Source organism: Tenebrio molitor, chromosome Y (assembly GCF_963966145.1).
Source record: "Tenebrio molitor chromosome Y, icTenMoli1.1, whole genome shotgun sequence".
In the NCBI taxonomy this organism is placed as follows: Eukaryota; Metazoa; Arthropoda; class Insecta; order Coleoptera; family Tenebrionidae; genus Tenebrio; species Tenebrio molitor.
In genome coordinates, this window is record NC_091056.1 from 2,451,919 (window position 1) to 2,479,272 (window position 27,354).

General features: G+C 37.1%; 1 protein-coding gene and 2 long non-coding RNA genes across 4 annotated transcripts in view; 1 reads left to right on the forward strand and 2 right to left on the reverse strand.

The window, feature by feature from the left end:
• The window catches only part of LOC138140549 (uncharacterized), a 390,561-nt gene that overhangs the window by 131,444 nt on the left and 231,763 nt on the right, over positions 1–27,354 (reverse strand). The gene's annotated exons all lie outside the window — the stretch shown is intronic.
• Positions 1–27,354, forward strand: part of LOC138140644 (uncharacterized) — a 196,708-nt gene that overhangs the window by 17,254 nt on the left and 152,100 nt on the right. The gene's annotated exons all lie outside the window — the stretch shown is intronic.
• Positions 13,058–17,895, reverse strand: LOC138140514 (uncharacterized). Its single transcript, XM_069061622.1, has one exon. The coding sequence runs from the start codon at positions 14,267–14,269 to the stop codon at positions 13,058–13,060; it is 1,212 nt and encodes a 403-aa protein (XP_068917723.1). The 5' UTR covers positions 14,270–17,895.

The window sequence follows — 27,354 nt, forward strand, 5'->3', positions numbered from 1 at the left end:
TCGTTTATGGATGGGACGGTGAAAGAACAACGGCTTCGTACGATAAACGTTAACGCAAAAAAAGTAAATACGACAAAAATCCAGGCGGATAGGTCTTGCAAAAACTTACTGACACAATTTAGTCACGTCCTTCACCTGAATGCGGCCGTGTTTACAATTTATTAAAAAGTGAATTTCCCGTAATTATCGTTAAAAATGGTGCAGTACACTAATCCGGAGTTAACAGACATGGTGCTCATCTACGGGGAAGCTTTATCAAATGCTGAGGCAACCAGGCGTTTGTATGTGGATACATGAAGAGATTTTCCGGTCGCCAAGTTCCCTGTCCACGTACCTTTGTGAATGCTGTCCAGCATTTAAGGGATTATGGTACTTTTAGAACCGAATGTTAGTTGCCGACGACTTGCATTACGAATTGACGTTTCCAGTTTTATAATTTGGAGAACGCTGCACGAACAGGGATTACATCCTTATCATCTTCAACGCGTCCAACACTTAAAATCAGAAGATCCACCACGTCGAATTGCGGCTTCTTCAGTCGGTCGTAATTGACCAGTTTTATCGCCAGCTCGTTCACCGGACTTAAACCCTTGTGACTTTTTTAATGGGGCCATTTAAAACAGATTGTGCATGAGACTCCAGTTGACACCGAGGCAATTCGAAAAAATTCTGACATCTTGATGAGAACTCAAGTTTCTGTGGCTCAAAGGGCACACAAGAGCTTGCATCGATTACGGAGGGCGTCATTTCGAACATTTAATTTAAGACCAATCCCTACTGTGGCATTGGTGCAGTAAAACATGCGTTCAAAGTCCCATTAAAATAGCCATTTGTATTAATTATTGCAATCAAAATATGATATATTCAGAAAGATAAAACTTAAATCTTTGTCTCTCTAGTGTTGTTTAAAAAAAAAAAAATATTTTGAAAGTTGTTTTACGTCTTGAAGTTGTACATTTTTCTGTATATTTGACCTAAAATTTGTGATGGACATAAACCAAAAATGCAAATTTCAACACTAGAGACATAGTTTAATGTTTTATCTTGCAACAAAAAAAAAATATAGACAAAAAAAATTAAATTGCACCAAATTTTAATAGGACTTCGAGACCATTGCAAACAGTAAAATTGTCTCTACTACGTGCTGCCGCCTGGCGTTTAGTTTAACAATTTCAAATGCCCGCCTGTTATGTACACTCAAAATAAAAGTTTGACTCTGGGGGTAGTTGTGCCTTGAGCATTACTACACCAAGAAACAAAGATGATCTTATTCATTATAGGTACATTGATCATAATAGCGTTATGTGATATTTTTAAGAAAATCGCTCGGACAGGTCGATTTTATTTCGAAAAATGCCATCCTGTGATGTGCAATTTTTTTAAATGACGTCATTTATTTTTGCGCAATGACGTCAAGACGCCATCACAAATTTTTTTTTAATGACAACCCCCACTTTTATTCTCTTTCTGTTAGACCTTCTTACTGCGTTAACGATCAATGAAAAAATTGGTACCTTACGTAACCATTTTTTTTTTAGACAACAAGAACAAATAAACATTAACAATAAAATTCAACGCAAATGCTGAAATTACCCCCCGCCAACCATTTGGCACTCACCGACACGAATGCAGACTGTCAGGGCTGATTTGTTCCATTTCAGCGGGAAGGCTATATAAATATCTATAGTAGATTCATTTTTGTAATGACAAACTAAAGTTACTACATTTAGTAACTTTTGTCTTGTGAACACATCTTTTTACCGCGAATTTGGGCTTTTAAAAAGTTAGATTATGGGTCACGTCATTTGTTCTTGTGTCAGTTTGGTCCGTGATATAATATATTCCAATCAAAATCTTCAAACTCCTTCCATAAAACATCGAAAACATTTCGAACAAACTGCGTTGCGCCAGTTGGAAAAACAATTAGGAGTCAAAATTTTAGAATGCGTTATGTTCATTGATGAAGAATTCTAATTTCTTGGGGCTACACCAGACGGACTAATAGATAATTATACCTTAGTTCGGCATTCAATATGAAGATAGAAGAGGCAATCGAGAGAAAAAAATTAACTTTTGGAATAAAAATGATCACAGCATAAACAAGAAACATGCTTGGTATTACCAAATTCAGGGTCAGTTACATGTAACCAAAAGAAAAACATGTAAACTAGGCAAAAATGAATAGGGAATTTTTCGTTTTTTGAATTTTTTATAAATACAGTCTAAAATTTGTAATTAAATGTGTTAGAAATATATTAATATACAGGGAGATTCTGAAATAAGTTTGGAAAAAAATGTGGGGTATCCTTGACACCTTGACACATAATTATTCTGCCTATATGAATTTTGGAGGTGAAATCTAAAGGAAGGAAATTACCCTATATCCTTGTATTTTCAACGCCCGTGAATAGGGAAAATTTGTCCGAATTTGTTCACTTCATTAGCAACCATTGTTACATCAACTCCACAATAAAGGCGTAGGTGCAAGCACAATGTTTTGTAAATGTTTCTATCGAAATGATCGAGAGGAGTAAGGTTACGTTTGTGACTGACGGGCACCTCAGATTATTATTGTTGCTAAACTATCAAGATAATCAGGTAATCACCTTTAACTCAGCAGCGTACTGGCAATTTTGACCAAATTTGCAATCATTTGTATCTCGAAAACGAAGAAACTTTTATAAGAAACATTTTTTGTCTATTACTTCTCATCATCACCAATTACCGGGTTTTTTTCCAAACTTATTTCAGAATCACCCTGTACACATTAAATGTAATATTTCAAGTACCTGTAAAATTTTAAATTTATATACCTGGTATTTAAGGATACGTGGGAGGATGGGGCAATTATTTTGCTTTCCAAGAAAAATCGTGGAATTCCTTATTCATTCTTGCCTAGTTTATTTTGGCTCTATGGATATCAGGTAACGATAATTTAAAAATTGAAAGAATAGTACAAGATATAAATTTCTGGAAATTTGAGATGGAACCTAAACTTGTACAATTTTATATAGTGTATTTTGCATGAATTAGTAGATCCAAGGCATACAAGAAATATGAAAATACGAGATCCTCCTTATATCCTACAAGCAATAAAGGATAAACAAAAAGAAATACGAAATTTTTTTTTTCCTTCGGTTTTAGCGGAAATACGATCTGAAACACCTTTTGAGTCTTCTTGACATACAGTGTGGAAACTTTAACTGGAATGAAATTAATAACTTGGACATAGGCGGTTTTTGTAAAAAATCCCGAAACAGGTCGATTTTTGTTTTTCCTTGCCCACATTTTGGCGCATATGGTTATTGCATATCTCCTCCCGGAAGCGCGCAACCACTTCTAACTAAGGGTACGCCAAGGAATACAACGCACTATTTGTTTCTTGAATATTTTCAAAGCGTACTTGCTAAAAAATAAAAACCAATTTATAAGTTGAATTCTATTTAATGCAACAAATGCTCAAAATGGGCACCGTTTCTTTCTTGGCAAATTGCAAAACGATAGTAACCATCCCTTACGTTTCGTAACATTTCCGGTGTGATTTGCCTAATTCCATGTCTACTACATTGCTTACGCTCTTCAATACTGTTCGGTTTTAGGCATGAAATTAGGTGGGATTACCCACCGGAAATGTTATAAAACGTAAGGGATGCATGTTACTATCGATTTGCAATTGGCCAAGAAACAAACGATGTCCATTTTGAACATTTGTTGCATTGATTTTTTTTTATTTCTTAGGACGTAGGATTTGAAAATATTCAGGAAACAAATAGTGCGTTGTATTCTTTGCGAAGTGGGCTTTCAAACGAGGTGTCACTTGGCATACCCTTCCATTTGAAAAAAAAGTTAGGGGTGGTTGCGAGCTTCCGGGAGCAGATATGCAAAAACCATTGCGCCAAAATTTGGACAGGAAAAAACAAAAATCACCTATGTCCAAGTTATGAATTTTATTCAGAAGCAATATCACAAGACTTCCCATTTTTTCGGAAAATTTTGATTTTATGACGAAAAGTTTGTTGCTTGGCAGTAACCACGAGATCCGTTAGGGTCGAGTGGCTTTGCTTAAAGCAACAAACTTTGAGTCCAATAAAATCAAAATTTTCCGAAAAAAAATGGGAAGTCGCGTTATATTTTTCTAGACAAATTCCCGAATGAACAATTCAAACAAACATTCGGAACAACATCACAAAACGGATTAAAGGTTAGTTTATATTCATCGTGGCACTTTTCCTGCAACAATTTACCTGTTGTATTCCAAATTGTTTTCACACTGTAATAAATATCACTGCTGGAGTCGTTTCTAAATAGTTATTTATTTAACGAGTTCATGTGTAATTTTGGCTTTTTTTGGAATGAGTGGACCAGTTTAAAACTCGAGTGAAACGAGAGTTTTAAAGGTCCACGAGTGCCAAAAAAGCCCAAATTACACAAGAACGAGTTGAATACAACGTTTTTTTGTTCGACGAGCCCCTTAAAGGCTCCAAATCGCTAAAAATCTTTAAAATTAGCTTGACGTTTCGTTTTGACAAGTTGTCAAATTTATCAAAATCCGTTCACACAGGCGAAAATTCTCAAATTCTGACAGTGTCGAACAAAAAATGATTTTTTAAATCCATTTCGGAAAACGTCAAAATAATTTTCTGACATTTTGTTCATTAATTTGTGTTACCAACAAAAAGAAAAGCCTTGTCAACGTTGTTTTTCACCGGAAGGGAGCTTTTGTCGACGCATTTTCTGACCATGACTAGATTTTTTCGCGATATTCGGCACACTATTGGTCAATATCAACTGTTTTCATAACATGAGTGAATTTGTCCAGTTAAAATTTCCAGACTGGATATCGGCATTTGCTTCATGTTCTAGGTCATTGTGAAATTTCTTTATTTTTAATTATTGTAATATGTACTAATGTCTGGAAAACGTTACGTATTCAATAACTAATTATTTTATTGTTATATAAAACGTGTTCAATTGAAAAGTTCATCAAATTGGCTTTGATCTTTGTCTGACCAACTTAATTTACGATGTTGTTGTCTTTTAAAAAATAAAGTCAAAGCCAACTTGATGTACATTTCAATTGAACACTTGTTATATATTACTTAAATGAACTTAAATGTTATTTGCTAGGTTGAATCTGATTGATTGATTTTTGTTAGTTCATTTTTTTCAGTGGAGAAAATAAAATGTATAATTTGATAATGTACCTTGAAGTCTATACGTAATAATGTATGTAGGTATTGTGTATGTACATAATAAAATATATGGTAGTTAGTCAAGACCAACCAATATTATCACTTCGTACTGTAAAAGCTAAGCCAGCTAGGAAACAAAATGTATCTTAAAAAATAATTATGTCTGGCTTGTACTTCTTACTATTAGTGTACATCCAGTGATTTACTGTTGTTGAGCCCGCCCACTGCATAGACCCTCTTGCACCCGACCCCCGTCGCAAAATTTCACACTACCCGTAGAGATTCGTCTTAAAGGTTAGTGTCCTTAATCAAGTGTCACTCTCACTTACTACGAATAAAGAATTGGTTTTTGCTTGACTATCTAAGTTTTTATCTTCTTTCGCTTTTAATGTACGCGCGGAGACATCGGCGGGTACTAGAATTTACGATCAAACTAATTAAAATTTTATCTGAGTTTAGAAATTTTTTTCGAAAAAATGGTAAATAGAAAAGTAATTTGTTTTGATGAGTTCAATCACCGTTTAAATTTTCTTAAGGCATTTCAATAACATACTGTATAAGAATGATACAGTTATTTCACTAGTGATAATTTTAATTTGTGTTGCATTTTCAATTCCGTCGGGCTCATTATCACTCGTGAAATTCCCTGTATACAATAAAATTAGAAACGCTTATATCTTAATTAATTCAAACTTTTTGGTCCCTTTTAGCGCCATACAGTGTGAGTACTGTAGTGAGACCGTCCATTTTGATCGTGATGATGTCGTAAATTTTTACATTTTTAACTGTTAATTTATCTTTTAAACTCTCAATTTGATATACTAATCTATTTGGCTCGTCTAGTAACCCTTTATACTTATTATTTTCACTTACCTACGTTGTGTTTATTTTTCGTCGATAGTCACCTTTATAGTGATGATGGTGTTTTATCTTAAGGCCTATTAGGCAATACTCAGTAGTCGTAACACAAATTCGGAGACAAAGTAGTGTCAAAACGCATGGAGGAAGAGATTTAAACACAAGTTTCCCCACAATTATTTTATTACAAAATATTTCGAAGCCTTGTTTACAAAATGGATGAGTTCTGCGGGTTTGATCAAATTTTGCCCTGTGTTAAAGTTATTGTTTAGGTTAGGTTTGTAAGCAAATTCGTAAGAGACTTTCTTTGTAATGGTGATCGTGAATTTAAACAAATGATTGAGGCGTCAGTCTTCACCTGATGAGATTTTATGTTATCCAATTTAGATTTGAAAAGTTTGATTTTGCTGTAACCCCCATTTTTATGCAACCCTATTTACGTACGGCAAATCTAACCTAACCTTCAGGTAACTTGTTCGGACTTATATCACCCAAGCAACATTTAATATCGAGTGCACTGAGTTAGACTTGTACCAGAGTCGGAAGATAACATGCTCGCGGCATTTGATAAGTGCATCGCATTTAACTATTACGCCCTACTGCCGAAATACCGCTTCCGGTAAAAGCCCGGTGCTTAAACACCAATTACAACTTCCGAATAAAACCCGGATATACAAGTCCTCGCAAATCAATCTGAATGACTGTAGTCGTCATTTCTCTCACAAATTTCGTCCACGAGCTTCGACAAAGACTTGTACAGAACTTTGTCGTACGCGACACCAGTTTATTACAGGTAACCGGGATGGTTATTTTGTCGCGTTTGTCCTCGTGGTAGCCCACACATACATAGTACATGTCGTTGGAGCGGGAATTACGACGCCCATTCTAAGTCCACGGTCGGAAACTACGACCTGACACCGTGTCTTAGACCTAGTAAAGTTGAAGAAGAGGGTCCCCGGGAACCACGACTCTCCTCATCGTTGATGGCCGACAAACGCGCCTATAATTTCAGGTGCAATTGGTGCAAAACAATAATTTTGCTTGGTCGCCTAAACACGACGCGGGAGAGAAATAGCCCTACTCTACCCTATATTGAATATGCAACCAATTATTCTATCTCCCTAAAGTTTATAACTAGAAATTTCGATCTGATTTGCGGGCACCAGTTGAGAAAATTCAGGAACGATTTAGTTATAAATTAGTAATTGACTGTTAAGTTTCAAAGTCCCTGACTGGTGGTTACACTCAAATTTAGAGTAAAGAATTTAATATAAAAAATTTTGAATAAAAGGATCAGATAAGTTAAATTTGTAATTTAAGTAATCCGACAACCAAAGTGTTGCGGCCCCTTTCCATCGGAAATAGAATCATTTGTTGCTGGCTACCTCTAGCTTTAAACTTTTACTTCAAATAACTCGAAACTTGGAAAAAAATATTTTAAATTTGGATTTTGATTATTTCAAATTGTTGAATAAATTGAAATTAAATATTCCATGGTGAATGACTGATAAAATAATTTCAACGAAAACCAAGTAAATTTTGACATAGAGTTAATTAATCAAAATAATATAACCCTTTCTCGGGCTTACCTAGAAAGTTTAACACCCTGGTTGCTCGTCGGCACCTGTTGTTGGAACTGGCACTAACTTATTTATTAGCACTCGGCACTCTAAACGAAGCTAAAGTGATTTAATACAAATATAGTTTAAACTTAGAAAATTTAAACAAAATCGCAAAGGCAGACACACGGATATCGACTAGCTCGAAAGACAGTCAAAAATCGAAATCCCTAAGACAAATGTGCCAAAACTTTAAATAGGGGACGCTAACTCGCCTACCCCCCTTCCCTTGTTACTCATTTTCCACATGTGTGGAATTATGCAAATTTGACTCTTACGACGCATGGGCATTCGATCAAACCTCGTTTAACTCGCTTAAAAATATTATTATTTCCTAGTTAGGGTGGTTTTTCGATTCGCAATATCAACATTATTAAACATACAATTTGTTTGTCCATTGGACAATATAATACAACATAGTAACGATAGCGAATCAACCCCAATTACGCTGAAAGAGAAATTAAACTCCAAAATTGGTTGTTGTTCTGTCTGCAACTAATTGTTGAACTGAAGATGGTTAATGAATGTAACAACAAATTTTGTTTGTTTAAATTTACGGAAAGCATATGGAAGAAAGGCGTAAGAAAACTGTAAATTTCGTAGTACTACCCCTTGTTAGATGTCGCCCCCAGTACTACAGCGGTACTATTTTTACATTTTCACGATTTTCTACGCTTTTCTTACAGAAATTTCTACCTACTTCCCTTGTAAAACTATGTTAGTAAATGGGCAGTAATCGTACGGTGCAAGATTTGCTTACAATAATTAGATAAGGAAAATTGGTTTGTACATCAGAATTACGATTACACCAGCTTAAATTAGGGTTAAATTGGATATCAAAATGTTCAGAAAAACACAGCGCGTCTTTCTAAAATAGTGGGTTTGTGACTTGACTTTGTTTAAACAAGAATTTATTAATTTTGCTAAATTTTCCCACAACTGACCACACGTGCAAGTGTAATCCGATATCTTACTTAAAAGTCTCGATCTGTAACGCGTCTCTCGCCACCTTAACAAAACGGACCACCCTTGGCTGGCGACGCTGTGTTTAAAATCTAAATCGCAGACACCAAATTCTAGTGGACCAATTCAATTGTGAATATTTTAAACGATTTGACCGATTTACCAGGATTTAAACTAATTAACAATTTTTACTATATGGATTCAGCAACCCCGAACAAAGCTTCCTATTTAATGTAAACATCTTATGAGAAATTTAAATGAAACTTCATTTACGACCAAACTCAGACGAATTGAATTATTATCAACATTGTTAATTCTAGTTAAATTTTGTTTGTGTCACTCAAAATACCCGGCGACTCCTTTCTAAACGGATGTATTAATTTATTTATCGTTATATCTCTATTTTCATCAATTTTTAAACAACAATTAAATAATTTATCCTTTCGTATGCAAATGAATGCCTTGCTTGGTCGACTGGTCGAGTGTGGTGGGCGTCTCGCCACCCTGATAACTTGGAGAAATACCACATGGCCTTTTGAAAGAAACTAAAGAAGTTAATCTTGCGATTTGCAACGGTCTTACATTCCAGGAAACCCTCGTGGGAACGGCTCTGTTTTTCTCAACATTCTGACACTTACAAAACATGTGCGTATTTAAAAATGGAAATAAATGGAATGCATAAATTGCACAGAAACAATTTGGAGATCGTTAAGACAAATTTGACTTTGTTGAATTTAAGGTGAATAATTTCCGCGATGGTAATAAAAATAAAATGTATAAATACCGCGTTCATCACATTCGCCCCCTGTCTTGCGTTGCTTCGTAGATGCGGCGTAAGACATCGCGTAGTAGGTAGACGGCACCTTGTTGCTGGTAGCGCTGGCGGATGCGCCGGAATGGTGGATGCGCCAGAATGGTGGATGCGCCCGAATGGTGGGTGCGCTTCGGAGAGTCTGTGCGCTCAGAACTATGGATGTGTCCTGGAATAGCGCTGTCGGAACTTCTTGCGGATTTATTCGTCTCGTCGATGGTAGAATTTCAAGTTGGTCATGTTGTACACCCCTTTTATTTCGTTTGACACTGGATCGGCGATCTGGTACGTGTTTGGATGCGGTTTGGCGATTATTTTGTACGGTCCCCGATACAATGGCATGAACTTGGCGAATTGTTGTGTTCTGGTGTCGGAAGTGACTTTGTTCTTCAGCAAAACCCAATCGTCCAGTTCTAGTATCGTAGTTTCACCCTTTTGATTACGTTGACGCAGGTTCGCATGATGTCGTAGGTTTTCGCGGACCTTGGCATGAATTTCTTCTCTGGAGAGTGGTGCTCGTTGCGGAAGTAAACCGGATGTAACGGCATCTAACGGATTTGGCGGTTTCCTGCCGTACAGAATTTCATACGGGGAAAATCCGGTACTGATGTGTGGAACGTAGTTCAAGCAGTCTTCGATGTTGTTCAGATGGTTGACCCAACTGGCGTGATTTTCTCGACAGTAGGCTCGGAAAATTCTACCTAGCTCCCGCATTACGCGCTCGCTAGGATTTGACTCTGGATGTCGAATCGATGACAGTGTTGGCTGTATGTCGGCAGCTCTCAGGCTGTTCTCCCAGGTGCTGGACAGGAACTGTGTGCCATGGTCACTCAATACGCATTTTGGTTTGATGTATCCGGCGTAATTTTCGGTGAGTCGTTTGGCAGCGACTTTGGCGGTGGCTTTTCTCAATGGGTAGAGCTTGAGAAATTTGCTGAAGGCGTCGATGACAACAAATACGTATGACGCCCCCAATCGTCCGGTCGGTAACGGCCCGTAGAAATCGACGCAGACTAAGTCCCCAACATGGTCGTACAGGATAGGTGTTAGTGGCCCCTGGTTCGGACGGTTGGAACATTTTGTTTTCTGGCAAAGGTCGCAGCTTCGGAGACGCTTCTTGATGGAACGGTACATGTTCGGCCAATAATATTCTCCCTTCATCGAGTTGTACACTTTGGTTGACCCGAAATGCCCCAGGAGTTGGTGGTGGTAGTCCACGAGTTTGATGACCAAACTCTCAGGTACGGCAATGCAGTCATCGTTCGAGTTTTGTGACCTGTGAACTAACACATTATTTGTTAAATTATATTGTGCCCAAACCCGTTGAGTCCTCGAATCTGGGGCAGCTCCGCCGGATCGTTTACTTTCGATTATCGGTCTCAATACTGGGTCGTCGGTTTGATGTCGTTGAAGGTCGGACATCAATTGCAGCATCTCGGGTGTGTCGTGGACTTCAAACATTGCGACAATTGGTTGTTCACGTGGATATTCATAACTGGCTTCACCGTCAGATGGATATCGTGAAAGAATATCGGCAACTACATTATCCTTTCCCTTCACTAACTCGATTTCGTAGTCATATTGTCCTAAGAGCAACGTCCATCGAGTTAGGCGTTCACTGAGTAATCGGCAACGACTCAGGAATTTCAACGCTTGATGATCGGTCCGAATGATGATTTTCGTGGCTTGAATGTAAATGCGGAACTTGTGCAATGCAAAGATGACTCCCAGTAATTCCTTTTCCGTAGTTGTGTAGTTCAGCTCCGGTCCTTTCAAGGAACGACTTGCAAACGCGATCACACCCCGTGACCCGTCTTCTTGGATTTGATAAAGTTCCGCCCCCAATCCATAGCCAGAACTGTCGGTTTGAACGTAGAACATTTTCCTCTGGTCGGGGTAACGTAACAACACTGCTTCGAGAAACAAATTCTTCACCCGGTCAAACGCTTCCTGTTCGTTGCGTCCCCATCTCCATCTTTCACCCTTTCGCAGGAGTTTGTTGAGGTCCTGTGTAGCTGCACTGTATCGAGCACAAAATTTCCGGTAGAAATTGCACAGTCCCAGGAATGCGCGTAAGTGTTTAGTTTTCTGTGGGACCGGAAAACTCCGGATGGCGCTGACCTTTTCTGGATCTGCCTTGATGCCGTCGATTGTGAGAATGTGTCCCAGAAATTTCACTTCCTTTTGAATGAAGTTTGACTTTTCAAGGTTTATCGTCATGTTGGCCTGCCTCAATTTTTCAAATACTCGTCGAAGATGTTCTAAGTGGTCGTCCAAGGTTTCGGAAGCCACTAGTAAGTCGTCGATATAATTCACGACAAATTCGCGAACTTCGGTGCCCAAAACTACGTCCATTGCACGGCTGAATGAACCCACGGCAGTCTTGAGTCCAAACGGCAAGACTTGGTAGGTGTAACTTCGTCCGTTGTACAGAAATGCAGTGTATTGTCGGCTTTCCGGCGATAAAGGAATTTGCCAATATGAAGATCTTAAATCGATGGTGGACATGAATCGAACCCCATGGAATCGACGTAATAATTCGTCCGTTGCGGGTGGTGATTCGCAATCAGCAATCATTTTCGAATTAATCATCCTGGCGTCCAGACAAATTCTAACTGATCCATCTTTCTTCTTTACTACCGTCATTGGACTTGCATACGGCGACGCTTCCCGTTTTATGACACCCAAGTCTAACATTTCCTGAATTGTCACGTCAACGGCAGGACGAAGAGCGAACGGGACTGGATACGGCCTCTTCAAGAATGGCGTCTTGTCATGTAGTTTGATCTCGTGTGTGTATTTGTGGGTCAGTCCTGGGCGAGGGCTAAAGACGCACCTGTAACGTTGCAGCAGGTGTATCAATTTGGTCTTCGCAGCGTCGGGAATTGTGAGTGGATCAACTTTTGCTTGGAGGGCGCTGAGTGGCTCTAGATGTTCTTCGTTGACCCGATTTGTAGTCGTTGGTTTGCGGATCTCGACGTGTCCCACAAGTTCTTCCACATAATCCTCTGGTTCAGGTGATACTTCGACAGTTTTCTTGAAAGAAAAACTGTGGTTGCCCGTTTCTCCTTTCAAAATTACTTGGTTGTCGTCGAAGTCAATGACGGCCCGTTGTTCGTGTAGCCAGTCAGCTCCCAGAATGGCAGGTTTGATTAAGTTCTTCACGACTAGTGCGACGACAGGATAAGCGTGTTCCTCGATGATGATTTCCAGGTAACATTGGATGACGACCTGGCAACTCCGTTGTCCGATGGCTCCGCGAAGGTGGATCGAAGTGACTGGTAGTGTAGGTGGCTTCCTTCCTGTCGACGTTAAGTTGGCCCAAACTTCTTCCGAGATACAGCTGACTTCACTTCCGGTGTCCAATAAAGCCACGGTCGAATGTTGCGCGATGTGGATGTCAATCTCCGGTACAACCCTTTGTTTATTTGTGCGGTTCCCTACGACAGCTGATTTAATTAAGGAACAAACGTTTGTTATTACCTGTGATGCTCGCGGTCGAACATCAAGTGTTCCTGTGCTTTTGTGCGGCGAAGAAGAACGTTTCCGTTTTTCCCCCGAACGCACTTGCTGGTTCCGGTCGCTTCCTGGGCCGTTACGTTGTCGGGAGTACTTTAGGCCCCGTTCTGTACTCCGCCCCCGTTTCCCGAATCCTTGGAGCCCCGCGAAGCATCGCCATGCGGCCTCCCGTTCTGGTGGTGGCTGTTACGCCACTGGTTGTTTCCCGGACGTCGTTGGAATTTATCCGAGAAAAATCGGTTCGACGACGTCGGGTGTCCTGGATTTCCGGGAGTCCGCTTTTCACCGTCACGGCTAACCGGAACCGGTGGTCCCGTCACGTTGAAACGGCTGTCGTTCGGCCTCGGACGCTTCTGCCCCTGGTCGGTGTGATGTCGCTGGGTTGTTGCACGGCCCTTGTCTCCGGAGGCGCTGTCCCTAAAACCCGGATTCTGTCCCGGAATCTCCTGACCTGACAGGAATTCAGCGGCTTCGGCGATGTTACTGATTTTCTGTAAAATCCACAAGGACTGGACGTTGTCTGGAAAGTGCCGAATTAGTTCATCTAACAGTACTTCCTCAGACAGAGGCGTCGTCAACATCTTCGCCATATCTACGAAGTAGGCGAAGTGCGACAACATTGTCCCCTTGGTCTCATCGTAACGCCCTGTGGAAATCTGAAAGCGAATATCCCTTTGCCGTTGAGCCGACCAATAAGTCTTTAGGAAGTCCCTTTTAAAATCCTCGTAGGTCCGCCAGTTGTCCCTGTAAATCCCGGTCCAGTGCTTCGCGTTACCTTTCAGGCAGTCGACCGCGACTCCCAAAAGTCGTGGTGAGTTGAGCCCGAAAGAGTGTCCGTATTCCTCTACCGCCCGTAGGAATTTCATGGGGTTTTGGCGCCTCAATCCTTCGAACGACGGCCGCTCCGGCGCTGGGAGTGGTCGCTCTAAGAGATTCCGGAGTACCCCGGAAAGCGCGGCCAGGTTGTCAGTCGGTGCGGAAATTGGTGGAGGCGCCGCCATCCCGACTCCGGTTCCTGTGGACGTCGTAGGACTCTCCGTTTCCTGCATGGCTGGGCTGGCAAGAGAATCAGGTGTCGAAAATGACAGCTGGTCGCTTGGCATGGTTGTTATCTGCCATCCCTCGTTGTTGGTGGTGACGCTAGTACTCGGCCCCGTCGGTGCAACAGCAAGTGGTTGCTGGGTCGATGGCGGCGGCGATGGCATCGCAAAAGCTGGCTGTTGAGCATTCAACCAGCGCATAAACCACGCTGGCATTTCCTCCGATGACGCTCCGGCGTTCCCTGAGTGCATGTTGTTCTTTTCCATGTCGACAACCTTCAATTTCGGGTATCGAACCGAGTAAATTATGGGAGTCCTAGAAAGTTTAATAACACAGCAGCATCTTTTTTAGACAAATTTTCCCCTCGGAAATGACACTTTATGACTTTGTATCCTGGTCACGGCACCAAAATTTTGACTGTAGTGAGACCGTCCATTTTGATCGTGATGATGTCGTAAATTTTTACATTTTTAACTGTTAATTTATCTTTTAAACTCTCAATTTGATATACTAATCTATTTGGCTCGTCTAGTAACCCTTTATACTTATTATTTTCACTTACCTACGTTGTGTTTATTTTTCGTCGATAGTCACCTTTATAGTGATGATGGTGTTTTATCTTAAGGCCTATTAGGCAATACTCAGTAGTCGTAACACAAATTCGGAGACAAAGTAGTGTCAAAACGCATGGAGGAAGAGATTTAAACACAAGTTTCCCCACAATTATTTTATTACAAAATATTTCGAAGCCTTGTTTACAAAATGGATGAGTTCTGCGGGTTTGATCAAATTTTGCCCTGTGTTAAAGTTATTGTTTAGGTTAGGTTTGTAAGCAAATTCGTAAGAGACTTTCTTTGTAATGGTGATCGTGAATTTAAACAAATGATTGAGGCGTCAGTCTTCACCTGATGAGATTTTATGTTATCCAATTTAGATTTGAAAAGTTTGATTTTGCTGTAACCCCCATTTTTATGCAACCCTATTTACGTACGGCAAATCTAACCTAACCTTCAGGTAACTTGTTCGGACTTATATCACCCAAGCAACATTTAATATCGAGTGCACTGAGTTAGACTTGTACCAGAGTCGGAAGATAACATGCTCGCGGCATTTGATAAGTGCATCGCATTTAACTATTACGCCCTACTGCCGAAATACCGCTTCCGGTAAAAGCCCGGTGCTTAAACACCAATTACAACTTCCGAATAAAACCCGGATATACAAGTCCTCGCAAATCAATCTGAATGACTGTAGTCGTCATTTCTCTCACAAATTTCGTCCACGAGCTTCGACAAAGACTTGTACAGAACTTTGTCGTACGCGACACCAGTTTATTACAGGTAACCGGGATGGTTATTTTGTCGCGTTTGTCCTCGTGGTAGCCCACACATACATAGTACATGTCGTTGGAGCGGGAATTACGACGCCCATTCTAAGTCCACGGTCGGAAACTACGACCTGACACCGTGTCTTAGACCTAGTAAAGTTGAAGAAGAGGGTCCCCGGGAACCACGACTCTCCTCATCGTTGATGGCCGACAAACGCGCCTATAATTTCAGGTGCAATTGGTGCAAAACAATAATTTTGCTTGGTCGCCTAAACACGACGCGGGAGAGAAATAGCCCTACTCTACCCTATATTGAATATGCAACCAATTATTCTATCTCCCTAAAGTTTATAACTAGAAATTTCGATCTGATTTGCGGGCACCAGTTGAGAAAATTCAGGAACGATTTAGTTATAAATTAGTAATTGACTGTTAAGTTTCAAAGTCCCTGACTGGTGGTTACACTCAAATTTAGAGTAAAGAATTTAATATAAAAAATGTTGAATAAAAGGATCAGATAAGTTAAATTTGTAATTTAAGTAATCCGACAACCAAAGTGTTGCGGCCCCTTTCCATCGGAAATAGAATCATTTGTTGCTGGCTACCTCTAGCTTTAAACTTTTACTTCAAATAACTCGAAACTTGGAAAAAAATATTTTAAATTTGGATTTTGATTATTTCAAATTGTTGAATAAATTGAAATTAAATATTCCATGGTGAATGACTGATAAAATAATTTCAACGAAAACCAAGTAAATTTTGACATAGAGTTAATTAATCAAAATAATATAACCCTTTCTCGGGCTTACCTAGAAAGTTTAACACCCTGGTTGCTCGTCGGCACCTGTTGTTGGAACTGGCACTAACTTATTTATTAGCACTCGGCACTCTAAACGAAGCTAAAGTGATTTAATACAAATATAGTTTAAACTTAGAAAATTTAAACAAAATCGCAAAGGCAGACACACGGATATCGACTAGCTCGAAAGACAGTCAAAAATCGAAATCCCTAAGACAAATGTGCCAAAACTTTAAATAGGGGACGCTAACTCGCCTACCCCCCTTCCCTTGTTACTCATTTTCCACATGTGTGGAATTATGCAAATTTGACTCTTACGACGCATGGGCATTCGATCAAACCTCGTTTAACTCGCTTAAAAATATTATTATTTCCTAGTTAGGGTGGTTTTTCGATTCGCAATATCAACATTATTAAACATACAATTTGTTTGTCCATTGGACAATATAATACAACATAGTAACGATAGCGAATCAACCCCAATTACGCTGAAAGAGAAATTAAACTCCAAAATTGGTTGTTGTTCTGTCTGCAACTAATTGTTGAACTGAAGATGGTTAATGAATGTAACAACAAATTTTGTTTGTTTAAATTTACGGAAAGCATATGGAAGAAAGGCGTAAGAAAACTGTAAATTTCGTAGTACTACCCCTTGTTAGATGTCGCCCCCAGTACTACAGCGGTACTATTTTTACATTTTCACGATTTTCTACGCTTTTCTTACAGAAATTTCTACCTACTTCCCTTGTAAAACTATGTTAGTAAATGGGCAGTAATCGTACGGTGCAAGATTTGCTTACAATAATTAGATAAGGAAAATTGGTTTGTACATCAGAATTACGATTACACCAGCTTAAATTAGGGTTAAATTGGATATCAAAATGTTCAGAAAAACACAGCGCGTCTTTCTAAAATAGTGGGTTTGTGACTTGACTTTGTTTAAACAAGAATTTATTAATTTTGCTAAATTTTCCCACAACTGACCACACGTGCAAGTGTAATCCGATATCTTACTTAAAAGTCTCGATCTGTAACGCGTCTCTCGCCACCTTAACAAAACGGACCACCCTTGGCTGGCGACGCTGTGTTTAAAATCTAAATCGCAGACACCAAATTCTAGTGGACCAATTCAATTGTGAATATTTTAAACGATTTGACCGATTTACCAGGATTTAAACTAATTAACAATTTTTACTATATGGATTCAGCAACCCCGAACAAAGCTTCCTATTTAATGTAAACATCTTATGAGAAATTTAAATGAAACTTCATTTACGACCAAACTCAGACGAATTGAATTATTATCAACATTGTTAATTCTAGTTAAATTTTGTTTGTGTCACTCAAAATACCCGGCGACTCCTTTCTAAACGGATGTATTAATTTATTTATCGTTATATCTCTATTTTCATCAATTTTTAAACAACAATTAAATAATTTATCCTTTCGTATGCAAATGAATGCCTTGCTTGGTCGACTGGTCGAGTGTGGTGGGCGTCTCGCCACCCTGATAACTTGGAGAAATACCACATGGCCTTTTGAAAGAAACTAAAGAAGTTAATCTTGCGATTTGCAACGGTCTTACATTCCAGGAAACCCTTCGTGGGAACGGCTCTGTTTTTCTCAACATTCTGACACTTACAAAACATGTGCGTATTTAAAAATGGAAATAAATGGAATGCATAAATTGCACAGAAACAATTTGGAGATCGTTAAGACAAATTTGACTTTGTTGAATTTAAGGTGAATAATTTCCGCGATGGTAATAAAAATAAAATGTATAAATACCGCGTTCATCACAGTACCTTTGTTGAAAAGTACTTTTTTACTTTGATAAAAGTTTCAGCTGGAGTTGCTGCACGTAACTTATAATTAAAAATTTTAACAAATATGTTTTTACCTTTTCTCTAAAAAGCCGATGTCGCATCCTGTGAAGGTACGACTAAAGAAAAGATGTTCTTTTTTGATATTTACAAACTGGTTTAAATATTTTTTCGTGGAATAAACTCGCTGTAAAACATTATTTCTTGGTGGTTTTAAAAAGTACAATTCTTTATCATCTGTTGAAAAATCCATTAATAAAACTAACACATCAATATCCTCTGCTATGAGGAAAGAGGCAATCTAGTGCTGATTGTACAGGGTGATTCAAGTTTTACCGCCCGCACGATTAACCCTATTACAAATTTAGTAAAAATTACGAAACTTTAGGGTTACATTCCCTCGATATAAGGCTTCAAATGTGTGCAATCAACTTTCCCGTATTACTCAATTCAGAGCCATAAAATATAAAAAATCGATTTTGATCCAAAAAAAAATTTTTTTTCGTACACGCTCATAATTCACAATTAATTCAAACAACACATTTATGAAATTCGCATTGAAAGAAAATTGTTAGTTTTTGAATTTTAACATTAAGAGCGAAAAATTACCAAGTTTACAACTGCAGTGTCATAAATAAATACTTCATTGTTGGGTCGACATCTGTTGACAACTTTTCGAGTAATTCTTAAGTTCCTAAAGGGTACCATAAACTACCCATGTCAACCTCTTTTGTGGAAGTGACCGCCCAATTTAATGATAAATCATAGCTAAATCTTGCACTTTAATATCAAATTTAATTTATTTCGGAAACCGGTGATGTTTTCATAATTTCAATGACACCAAATTTTTCCTAGATGTTTGAAAGGACTCTCATCGAAAAATTATGTAAATTAATCTAGCTGTTATTGAATTAAAACGAAATATTTACCTGTCTCATTAAAAAAGTTTAAATTTTTACAGAATGTTCTACAGCGATACACAATCATTCCTGAATTTTTTGAGAATTTTAAATCAATTAGAAGTGGGTGTTTTCGCTTGGGCAGTAAAACTTGAAACACCCTGTACAATTAAATGATCAGCATCACTTTCTGCTTGACTACACTGAAAATTATTTTCGGTCAGCTTTTAATAAAGAACATTAATATAGTTATTTACATTACAAGCTGCGAAAGCTTACTTTTAGGTGCGAGGTGTTTTTGAATGGCTGAAGCGTAGCGTAAGCACGGCCGAGGTTATTTACTCCGACCGCCTGAGAAAGCTTTAGCAGCGTGTAATATAGTAAACTTTTCATTCTCCCCTCGACATTTATTAAAATACAATGATTAAGGACCGGTTTTTCAATCGATGATTAATTTTTGATTAAGGTTTAATTTGTAATTAACAAAATGTTACCGTTTTTCAACCTATTATTAACAAAAAAGTTTATGTTTATTCTTGATTAACTTAATCATACGATGTTCTATGAATTAATCGGAATTTGACGATTAAGGTTGTACAATGCCCAAAAATATTACGTTTCACCAACGCAAGATGGCTCTGAAGTTTCACACTCTGATAGTTGGCGTATAGGCAACACACCAACTTTCTATCCTTCCCTTTACAGATTTCAATTTCCTTATAGAAATAAGAAGGGTTGATGTCCAAGCACAATTGTTGTTATGTCTATTGACCGGTAGGTGGATTCCAACTCGATCGCTTCCCTTCACCTCCTTTCCGCCCGGAGCTAGGGGTATAATTTATATTTTTATGGTGAAATTTTTGTGGGTATAATCCTGTTAACAGGTATACGAGCCCCGTCCAGCTTCAGTTGGCCCACCTATTAGGCATTCACGTTCTTTTTGGGACCGAGTTGGCTATGATTTTTTCTTTTCATGTTGGACTAACTGATTCAGTGAAGCAACGGATGCAATTTTTTTTTCTGTCAGTGTCTGTTCGACATTTTCTTGCCACCGCATTGCCAGATTTATTATTTTAATATTCGTAAGAAACTAAATGTCAAAATTGCCGAAATAATTTTATTACGATAAAAAATGTCTATTAAACGATTTAATTTAATTTAAAAAGGACAGACCAGATTTAAGAGATCCGGCAACAATGTACCTATTCAGAAAATATAACCCTAAACTGAAAACCACCTAACCTAACACAAAAAGTGTCAATTTCCTTTAGGGAATTTAGTTATCACCGAGGTACTGCCAACAAAATCACTAGATGGTCATAGCCAACTCGGTCCCAAAAAGATCGTGAATGCCTTATACACTCGCTCTAGACAATTCTAAATTATATTTTGATATAGGTATTTTTTTTTTCACTAATTTAAAGATTTTTAATACAACCTAAGACCTACTACATAATATAATTTATTACTATTAAGATGATAAATTAAACAGAAAATAAAAAATATTATTTAGACGAACGTGAATGTATTTTTAACAACAATTAGCTAGTCTTTTATCTAAAGTAAAATATTCGTTCTGAGAATTCCAATGATAAATTTTGATTTGTAGATCTTTCTTTAATGTGCAACTCCAAAAACTTTCATTTTTCTGTTTAATTCCTCGTTTACTCCCCGGCAAATTTTCAAAACCTTCTTTCAAAATTTTCCGTACTTCCTCTTCAGATATCTGAAAGAGATTGGAGCTAACATTTTAAATAGGTCAATTTAAATTAAAAGTGGATTTGTCAACTTATGGCAAAAACCTCAACCATTCGGTAAACTGGCACCTTCCCCAAAGTTTGACCATTTACTTTTTACAACACCAATGAACACTTTATTTTGTCTTTAAAGTGAGGCATTTTCTCTTTATAACCCTGCCTGTGGCCTCCAGGATATCGTTACTTAATTACTTAATCGTATTTTTTTCATATACATACCTAGTGTAGTGATAAACCAAGGAACAAAATTTATAATAACGTTATTTAATGTTTTCAGGCAAAACGCTCGGACAAGTCAATTTTATTTTTTAATTAGCCACCTTATGACATAAAAATTTTACTTATGACGTCATGTATTTTTGCACAATGACGTCATGATTGTTTTTTAAATTTTTAATTAATTTTTTTAAATTACAACCTCCACTTTTTTCTTCTCTTTTTGATAGACCTTCCTACTACCTAAAGGATGAATAAAAAAAATTGTTGCCTTACATAATATTTTTTTCGAGAAAATGACAAATTTTACTCCAGAATATTTAATTTAGTTTTTAACGTAAAATTGTTTTTCAGTGGGGTCACTTAAAATCGAAGTAATTGTTCACTTTAACTACTTCTGAAATTTTCGCGTTTTTTCTGGCTACACAACCTCAGGACGTCCTCCTACATCGTTTCCCACCAGTCAAACCTTGTGCAAATGAAAATTTTCCTTACCCTTTAGTTATAGAGTTAAGCCGGCCTAAGATATGTCATTTGGTGGGGGTGCGCGAAGACGGAAAACAGTCGGACGAGTCCATCTTTCGTAAAATAGGGGTGTTCAACAGATTAAAAATCAGCTGATTTTTTCAGTGACCGGTGAACGAGTAAAAGTTTCCATTTAGTTGTTTTTTGAGTAATTTAAGTGATTTGTCCGCGCAGATTTTCCCCACTAAATGACATATCTCAGGCCGGCTTAACTTTACTAAGACTTGGCGCGACCTTGACTCGACCTTGAAACACAACAAGAGAAAAAAAAAAGGCATTTGCACAAGGTTTGAATGGTGGGACACGATCTAGGAGGACGCCCTGAGGCTGCCTAGCCAGAAAAAACGCGAAAATTCCAGAAGTAGTTAAAGTGAACAATTACCAAAATCGACATTTACGGCAGAGAATTCGCGCTGAATTGTTTTTTGTACCGTTGATTTTTATACATACATACATAACCTACAATTTTGTCGCTGTTGATTCCACGTCAAATTTCTGTCAAAAGACGTATCCGGTTGCAGTATTGCAAACAGCCGAATAACAAAATTCTCTTAATTGTATTGCCAACTCAAACAGTTCTTTGATCACCCGGTATATTGAAAATGAATAAACTTTAACTATAATTTTTTTCTACAAGCGTCAAAAAATGATGACATTTAAGTTTCAATAATCAAAAAATTAATTTGAATCTCGTAATTTCATATTACGTTCGTGTCTGCTGTCGACCAGTTCGGGGCTAGTGCTTCAAGCGTTTTTGAACACGTGACCGATAAACAGGGAATGAATCTCTATTTACAAGTTTTAAACTTTCCGCACTCGACAAAATATTTGGTATATTTATACATTTCCAGGTAGCCGGAAGGGTCCGGCACCGCTAACTTGGGGTAGAGGAAGGTATATCTAAAGATTGAACAGTGCTTTTAAAATAATAGTTATTTACGAACCAAGTGCGGGAAGATGATGTTCCCGCATGAGCGCATTTTTTAAAGCACGAGCGACGAAGGAGCGAGTGCCTTTAATTAATGCGCGAATGAACGGAAGATGTCTTCACGCAAGTGGTTCGTACAATATTTTTTGTACCAAAATTAAATTAAATTTTTTTTTTTAATACATTAAACATAAACGAACATAAAACCAAGTAGGCAGTGATCTTTGGTTATTGGAAACAATTGCTTCATTTGATATTTAAATTTTTGCAATAATTTGTGAATTTTGTAGCAACAATTTTCAACGATTATAAATCTTTCCGTAATTTTTTAATGGAGGAAAACCCAGGGAAGTTGTGTTTTGTTAACTAAATTTTATTATTATCAAGACAGATTTTTTTTTGAATGCCTCAAAGGGCCAGTGTTTTTTGCAATTTTTACATTCGAGTCGACCGGGAAGCACTCGTTTCGGAGCGAGCGTTGGATGTTGGAAGCGTTGCTTTCAAGGCTATGAGTACAGAAAAATGTTTTAATTTTGGAAGGATATTTTTCATAAACTGATCACCTACCACTATCGTTTCAACAGTTTCAACGTTGATTCCTTTTGGAGTCCAAACTATAAAATCGCAGTATTTGCGTTGGGTCACAAATAATTGTCCCTGAATTTGAAAAAAAAATGTTTTTTGTTGGGTTTCAGCTTTTGGTAATTTTCTTTCTGCGAACCAATCGTCGCATTAGTCTTTAGTTTTTTTTTAATAATTTTCTGCTCATCAAAAGACACATTTAAAAGTTTTATTTGTTTATCAATTAAAAAATTGACTTTGCTTTCCTGCATATCAGGTTTGGCACAGGATAAACCGTAATGCGAATCGTTGCCTTGATTTTTTTTAGAAGTATTTCTTTCAAAAGACAAGTGTGATTTTTTACTTGGTTTTTCAGTCGCTAACCAGGTGTTTTTTGTTTACAGACTTTTAAAAACCACTCGGATCCAAACTGATAGGCGCCTTGGGATTTAATGTTAGCCATTCCTTCTTTCATAGAAAGTTGCTTTGGCCCCATTATGTCCTCGTTCACAATGACAATGTTTAGAATTCAAAGGGCCATAAAGCAATAAATAGTACCCAGTAGACGTATTTTGGGAAAAACCCAATCCATTTTACAGTTCCTTGAAATAAATAAACTGTTTGTCTATCTATCAGTTTGCAGATGGCACTGATGATATTGGAGGTAGTAATTGAGGAGATATCCGTACAGGCTATGGGGACGCTACTGTGCAGTGTTGCATTAGAATTGTCGCATTTTGAAATTATAATCTCAAAATGCTTTTTTTTGAGGAAAAAAACATTATTGCAGCCAATCATTTGACTTACATCTTCTTTTCATTATATTTACAAACTGTACAATTGGTTTTTAGTTTTAATTAATGTATTTTTGCTTGATTTCGAATCGTCGTTTTTTTATTTTTTTATGCAGAAACTACATTCAAAATCACTCAAAAAATGGAACACCTACAGAAAAGCTATTGTAACATGATGTTGGATTTTCATTAAAATTTATCATCCCATTTTTAATATAAAAAATAAAATGTGGTTAAAAACATGGTTTTTCTAATTTTTTTAAGAAACTGTACGGAAGATTTTTTTTAAATTAATCTTATATTAAGCTTGAATTATTTGTAAGCGCTGGTAATTTTTTCAGATTTTTTGAATGTAAGGTAATTTTTTTCTTGACCATAGTACAACCTTAACGTCAGAAGTGACATTGCCGATTTATTGAAAACTTTAGTTTAAAACAATCAGCAAAGAATAATGATTGATTATCTTTATGGCATTAATACTTATAGTAGGTAGCGATGAAGAGCCACGGAGGCCAAATCACAAACCGCCAACTTGTCAGATTTGACAGAAAAGCATCAGAAAAGTTAATACCAACGTAACAAACTTTCGATTAATTTTTAGTTAGTTAATCATATTGAATTTTGGTTTGAAAAACACTATCCATCATTAATTTAAAGTTAATCAGGAAGTAACGATTAGCTAATCAAAATGTTAATTATCGATTGATAAACCGGCCCTAAGTGATCATAATAAAAAAAGGTGGCTTATTGTTAACGTTATTTTAGTAACAATACAAAAACATTATTTTATGACATTTATCAAATGTTGTTGTGGTTGAATACTTGGTCATAGCTTAGTATAAAATGCAATTCATTGAAGAAGCTGCAAATATTGCATATAGAAATGTGTTGCCGGACAAATCCAAAGACCGGTAGGTACAATCAAGCTAATGAAAATTTCATATTAAATGGTGTGCAACGAATGATGTTTTTGACATTTGTACTTTTTTGTCGTCCAGAGCCCGAAAGTTTTTCATACCTATCAACCGATCACCTACTTTCGCTTTCAATTGCTTTATCAAAATAGAAAGTTACAATTTCGGAAGGGGGAGAATGAATAATCCATTTTTATTTTTGCTGTTTGACATTTTAATCTGTGAAATAACATAGTACCATCAATTATGTAGAAAAACTTACTAACATCTTTAACATCCGTTTCACATTGTGCAACATGTTTTCCTCATTCTAACATTCTTCTTCTTTAGTTATCGCCCTTGCATTAATTTTTTTTAATACAATGGATGATACGTTTTGAGGGAAATTATGGGAAAAATATATGCTTATATGTCATGTGGGTACTCAGCCATACCGGGTGTAGAATGGATTTTGGTACAACATAGGCACTTTACGTGTAAAAGTAAAAATCCTCGGATATTGGCTCCCCTAATTATTTTAGAACAAAAGTCTTAAATACAAAAGTTGTAGAGTTTTAAAAATGGTTCCCAATTCAATTTTGTTTTGTTTTTAACATCTTCCGGAAGTACACAATAATTGAAAAAAAATTGAAGAATTTGTCAAAATAGCAAGAGCTGTGAAGTGTAACCGAGGTGACAACACTGACAACCAAGATGACAATGTATGATATTTGACATGTGAAACCTGGAATTGGTCACTTAGGATAGAATGCAGGAAATGTTGCTTACATGTCTCTAAAAGAGTTCATTCTTTGAGGAATCAGCAAACTCGTTGCGTTTGTCAAATACAGTGTTATTCATGTGAGACGACAAGCCTGACCAGGTAATGCAACCCAAAAGACAATTCACAAAGCAATCTCGATTCCTATTACATTATTCGGCATTCTCATAATGCATATAAAAGCTTTTAACGTCAGTCTAATAAATGTCAAGTTCTAACAGAAAAATACCTTTCTCAACAAAGTATGATTTAATAACAATAATAAGCAATTCAAATACTAAATACGAACGAAAAATGCATTGACATATATACCTTTCAAATTAGTAGAATACCCAGTTGGATTCCTGATTTAATTTTCAAATACCAAAACACAATGAATGCTTCGTAAACTGTATTTTGGGTTGCATTTTTACCTGGTCAGGCTCGTCATCTTACGTGGATAATCCTCTATGTTATTTCTTATAAATTAGAGATCAAAGTAAGTTGGATAGATTTGTCAGAAATGTCAGATTCTGCTCAATTGTTTCAGTTGGTCCACAAACAATAATAAATTGTATCGAACCAGTTCAACCGCTGTTTGGTGACGATCTTGAAGACACTGCTGCGTCAAAAACTCAAAAACCTATCGTCTCTTGCAGATGTGGGCCGCAGGGGACAGGCGACCTCGTGTGTCTCGCGATAGGCACAGGCTAAAAATATTATGCATATTATCAGCGATTAACGGGCACAATGGTTGGGAAGCGGCGCCTTCCATTTGCCGTTCAATGCAAATATACAAAATGTACAATTCAACCCTGCATAAAATATTACCTGCTAGTGGTAAACTAGGATTTATAAGCCCTGCAAGATGTTTAACTTAAAGTACCATAAAATTTTACGACCTACAAAGAAATTGAGAAAACAGTACAGTTGTCTCCGGTTTCCCAATAGCAAGAGCAGCATATCGAACACTTCGGCCATCTGCCACTAAAGCCTTCGCAACTTCCTCGGTAGTTATTTGCATTTTTTTAAGAAAAAAATTTAAGAACAAACAAGGCACCACCATAAACAGCAATGCTTAAAAAAATTGAACGGAAAGATGCTCTCAATGAAAATAACGATGTAACAGGAAAAGGAAAATAACAAATTAAACGTAAAACTAAAACAATACTTGCTAGAAAACTAATTGATAAATTCTAAAAATTATAAGTAACAGAACACTAGTCATAACCTAATAAAAAAAACATAAAAAAAAACTTTTACTCTAAAAACATACACTGCATTTTTTTTAACTGTTGTCTTAGGGAATTGCATGGTAAAACTTAGTTTGTCCAGCGAGAGATTGGTTGACATAAAAATCACTTAATTTTATACGTAGAGAAAGTATAGTCCATGTAATACCCCAAGTCAGTAGAAAGAAAGCTTATTATGTATTATTAATTATAAAATTCATGCATATGTTCTGTATAATATAATATAAAATACTAGTTGTCCGTTTCATCCAAAATTCTTATGTTAGACAAGGATATTTTTCTGACTTAAGGTATTACATTGACTTGAGTACCTAGCGCAAGTAAAATTTCACGTACAGGGTGTCAGTAAATGATTGGGAATAAATTTCAGGGTGAATTCCTTACGAAAAATTAGAGCATAATTTCAGGGTAGAAATGTTACTGCTTGAAGGATATACAGGGTGTTAGTAAATGGTTGGGAATAAATTTCAGGGTGAATTCCTTATGAAAAATGTGGCTTAAAACCTATTTTAAGTTTTTCGTTAAAATGAGTAGTTTTCTTAAAAAAAAAAAATGTAGTCCACTGTTGGAGAATTTCTCGAATTAGTTCATTTGTCTGCCTAAAATCGCATTAGTTTTGAATTTTTTTTTTAATTCAACGTTCCACGTTTAAATTTTTTTCTTTAAACCATTATTTCGCAGTATTAAAAACATACGAATATGCCAGAATACATTTGTTTTAATTTTTTTCTTTTTTTGAAAAAACTACTAATTTTAACGAAAAGCTTTAGTTAGGTTTTAAGCCACATTTTTCATAAGGAATTCACCCCGAAATTT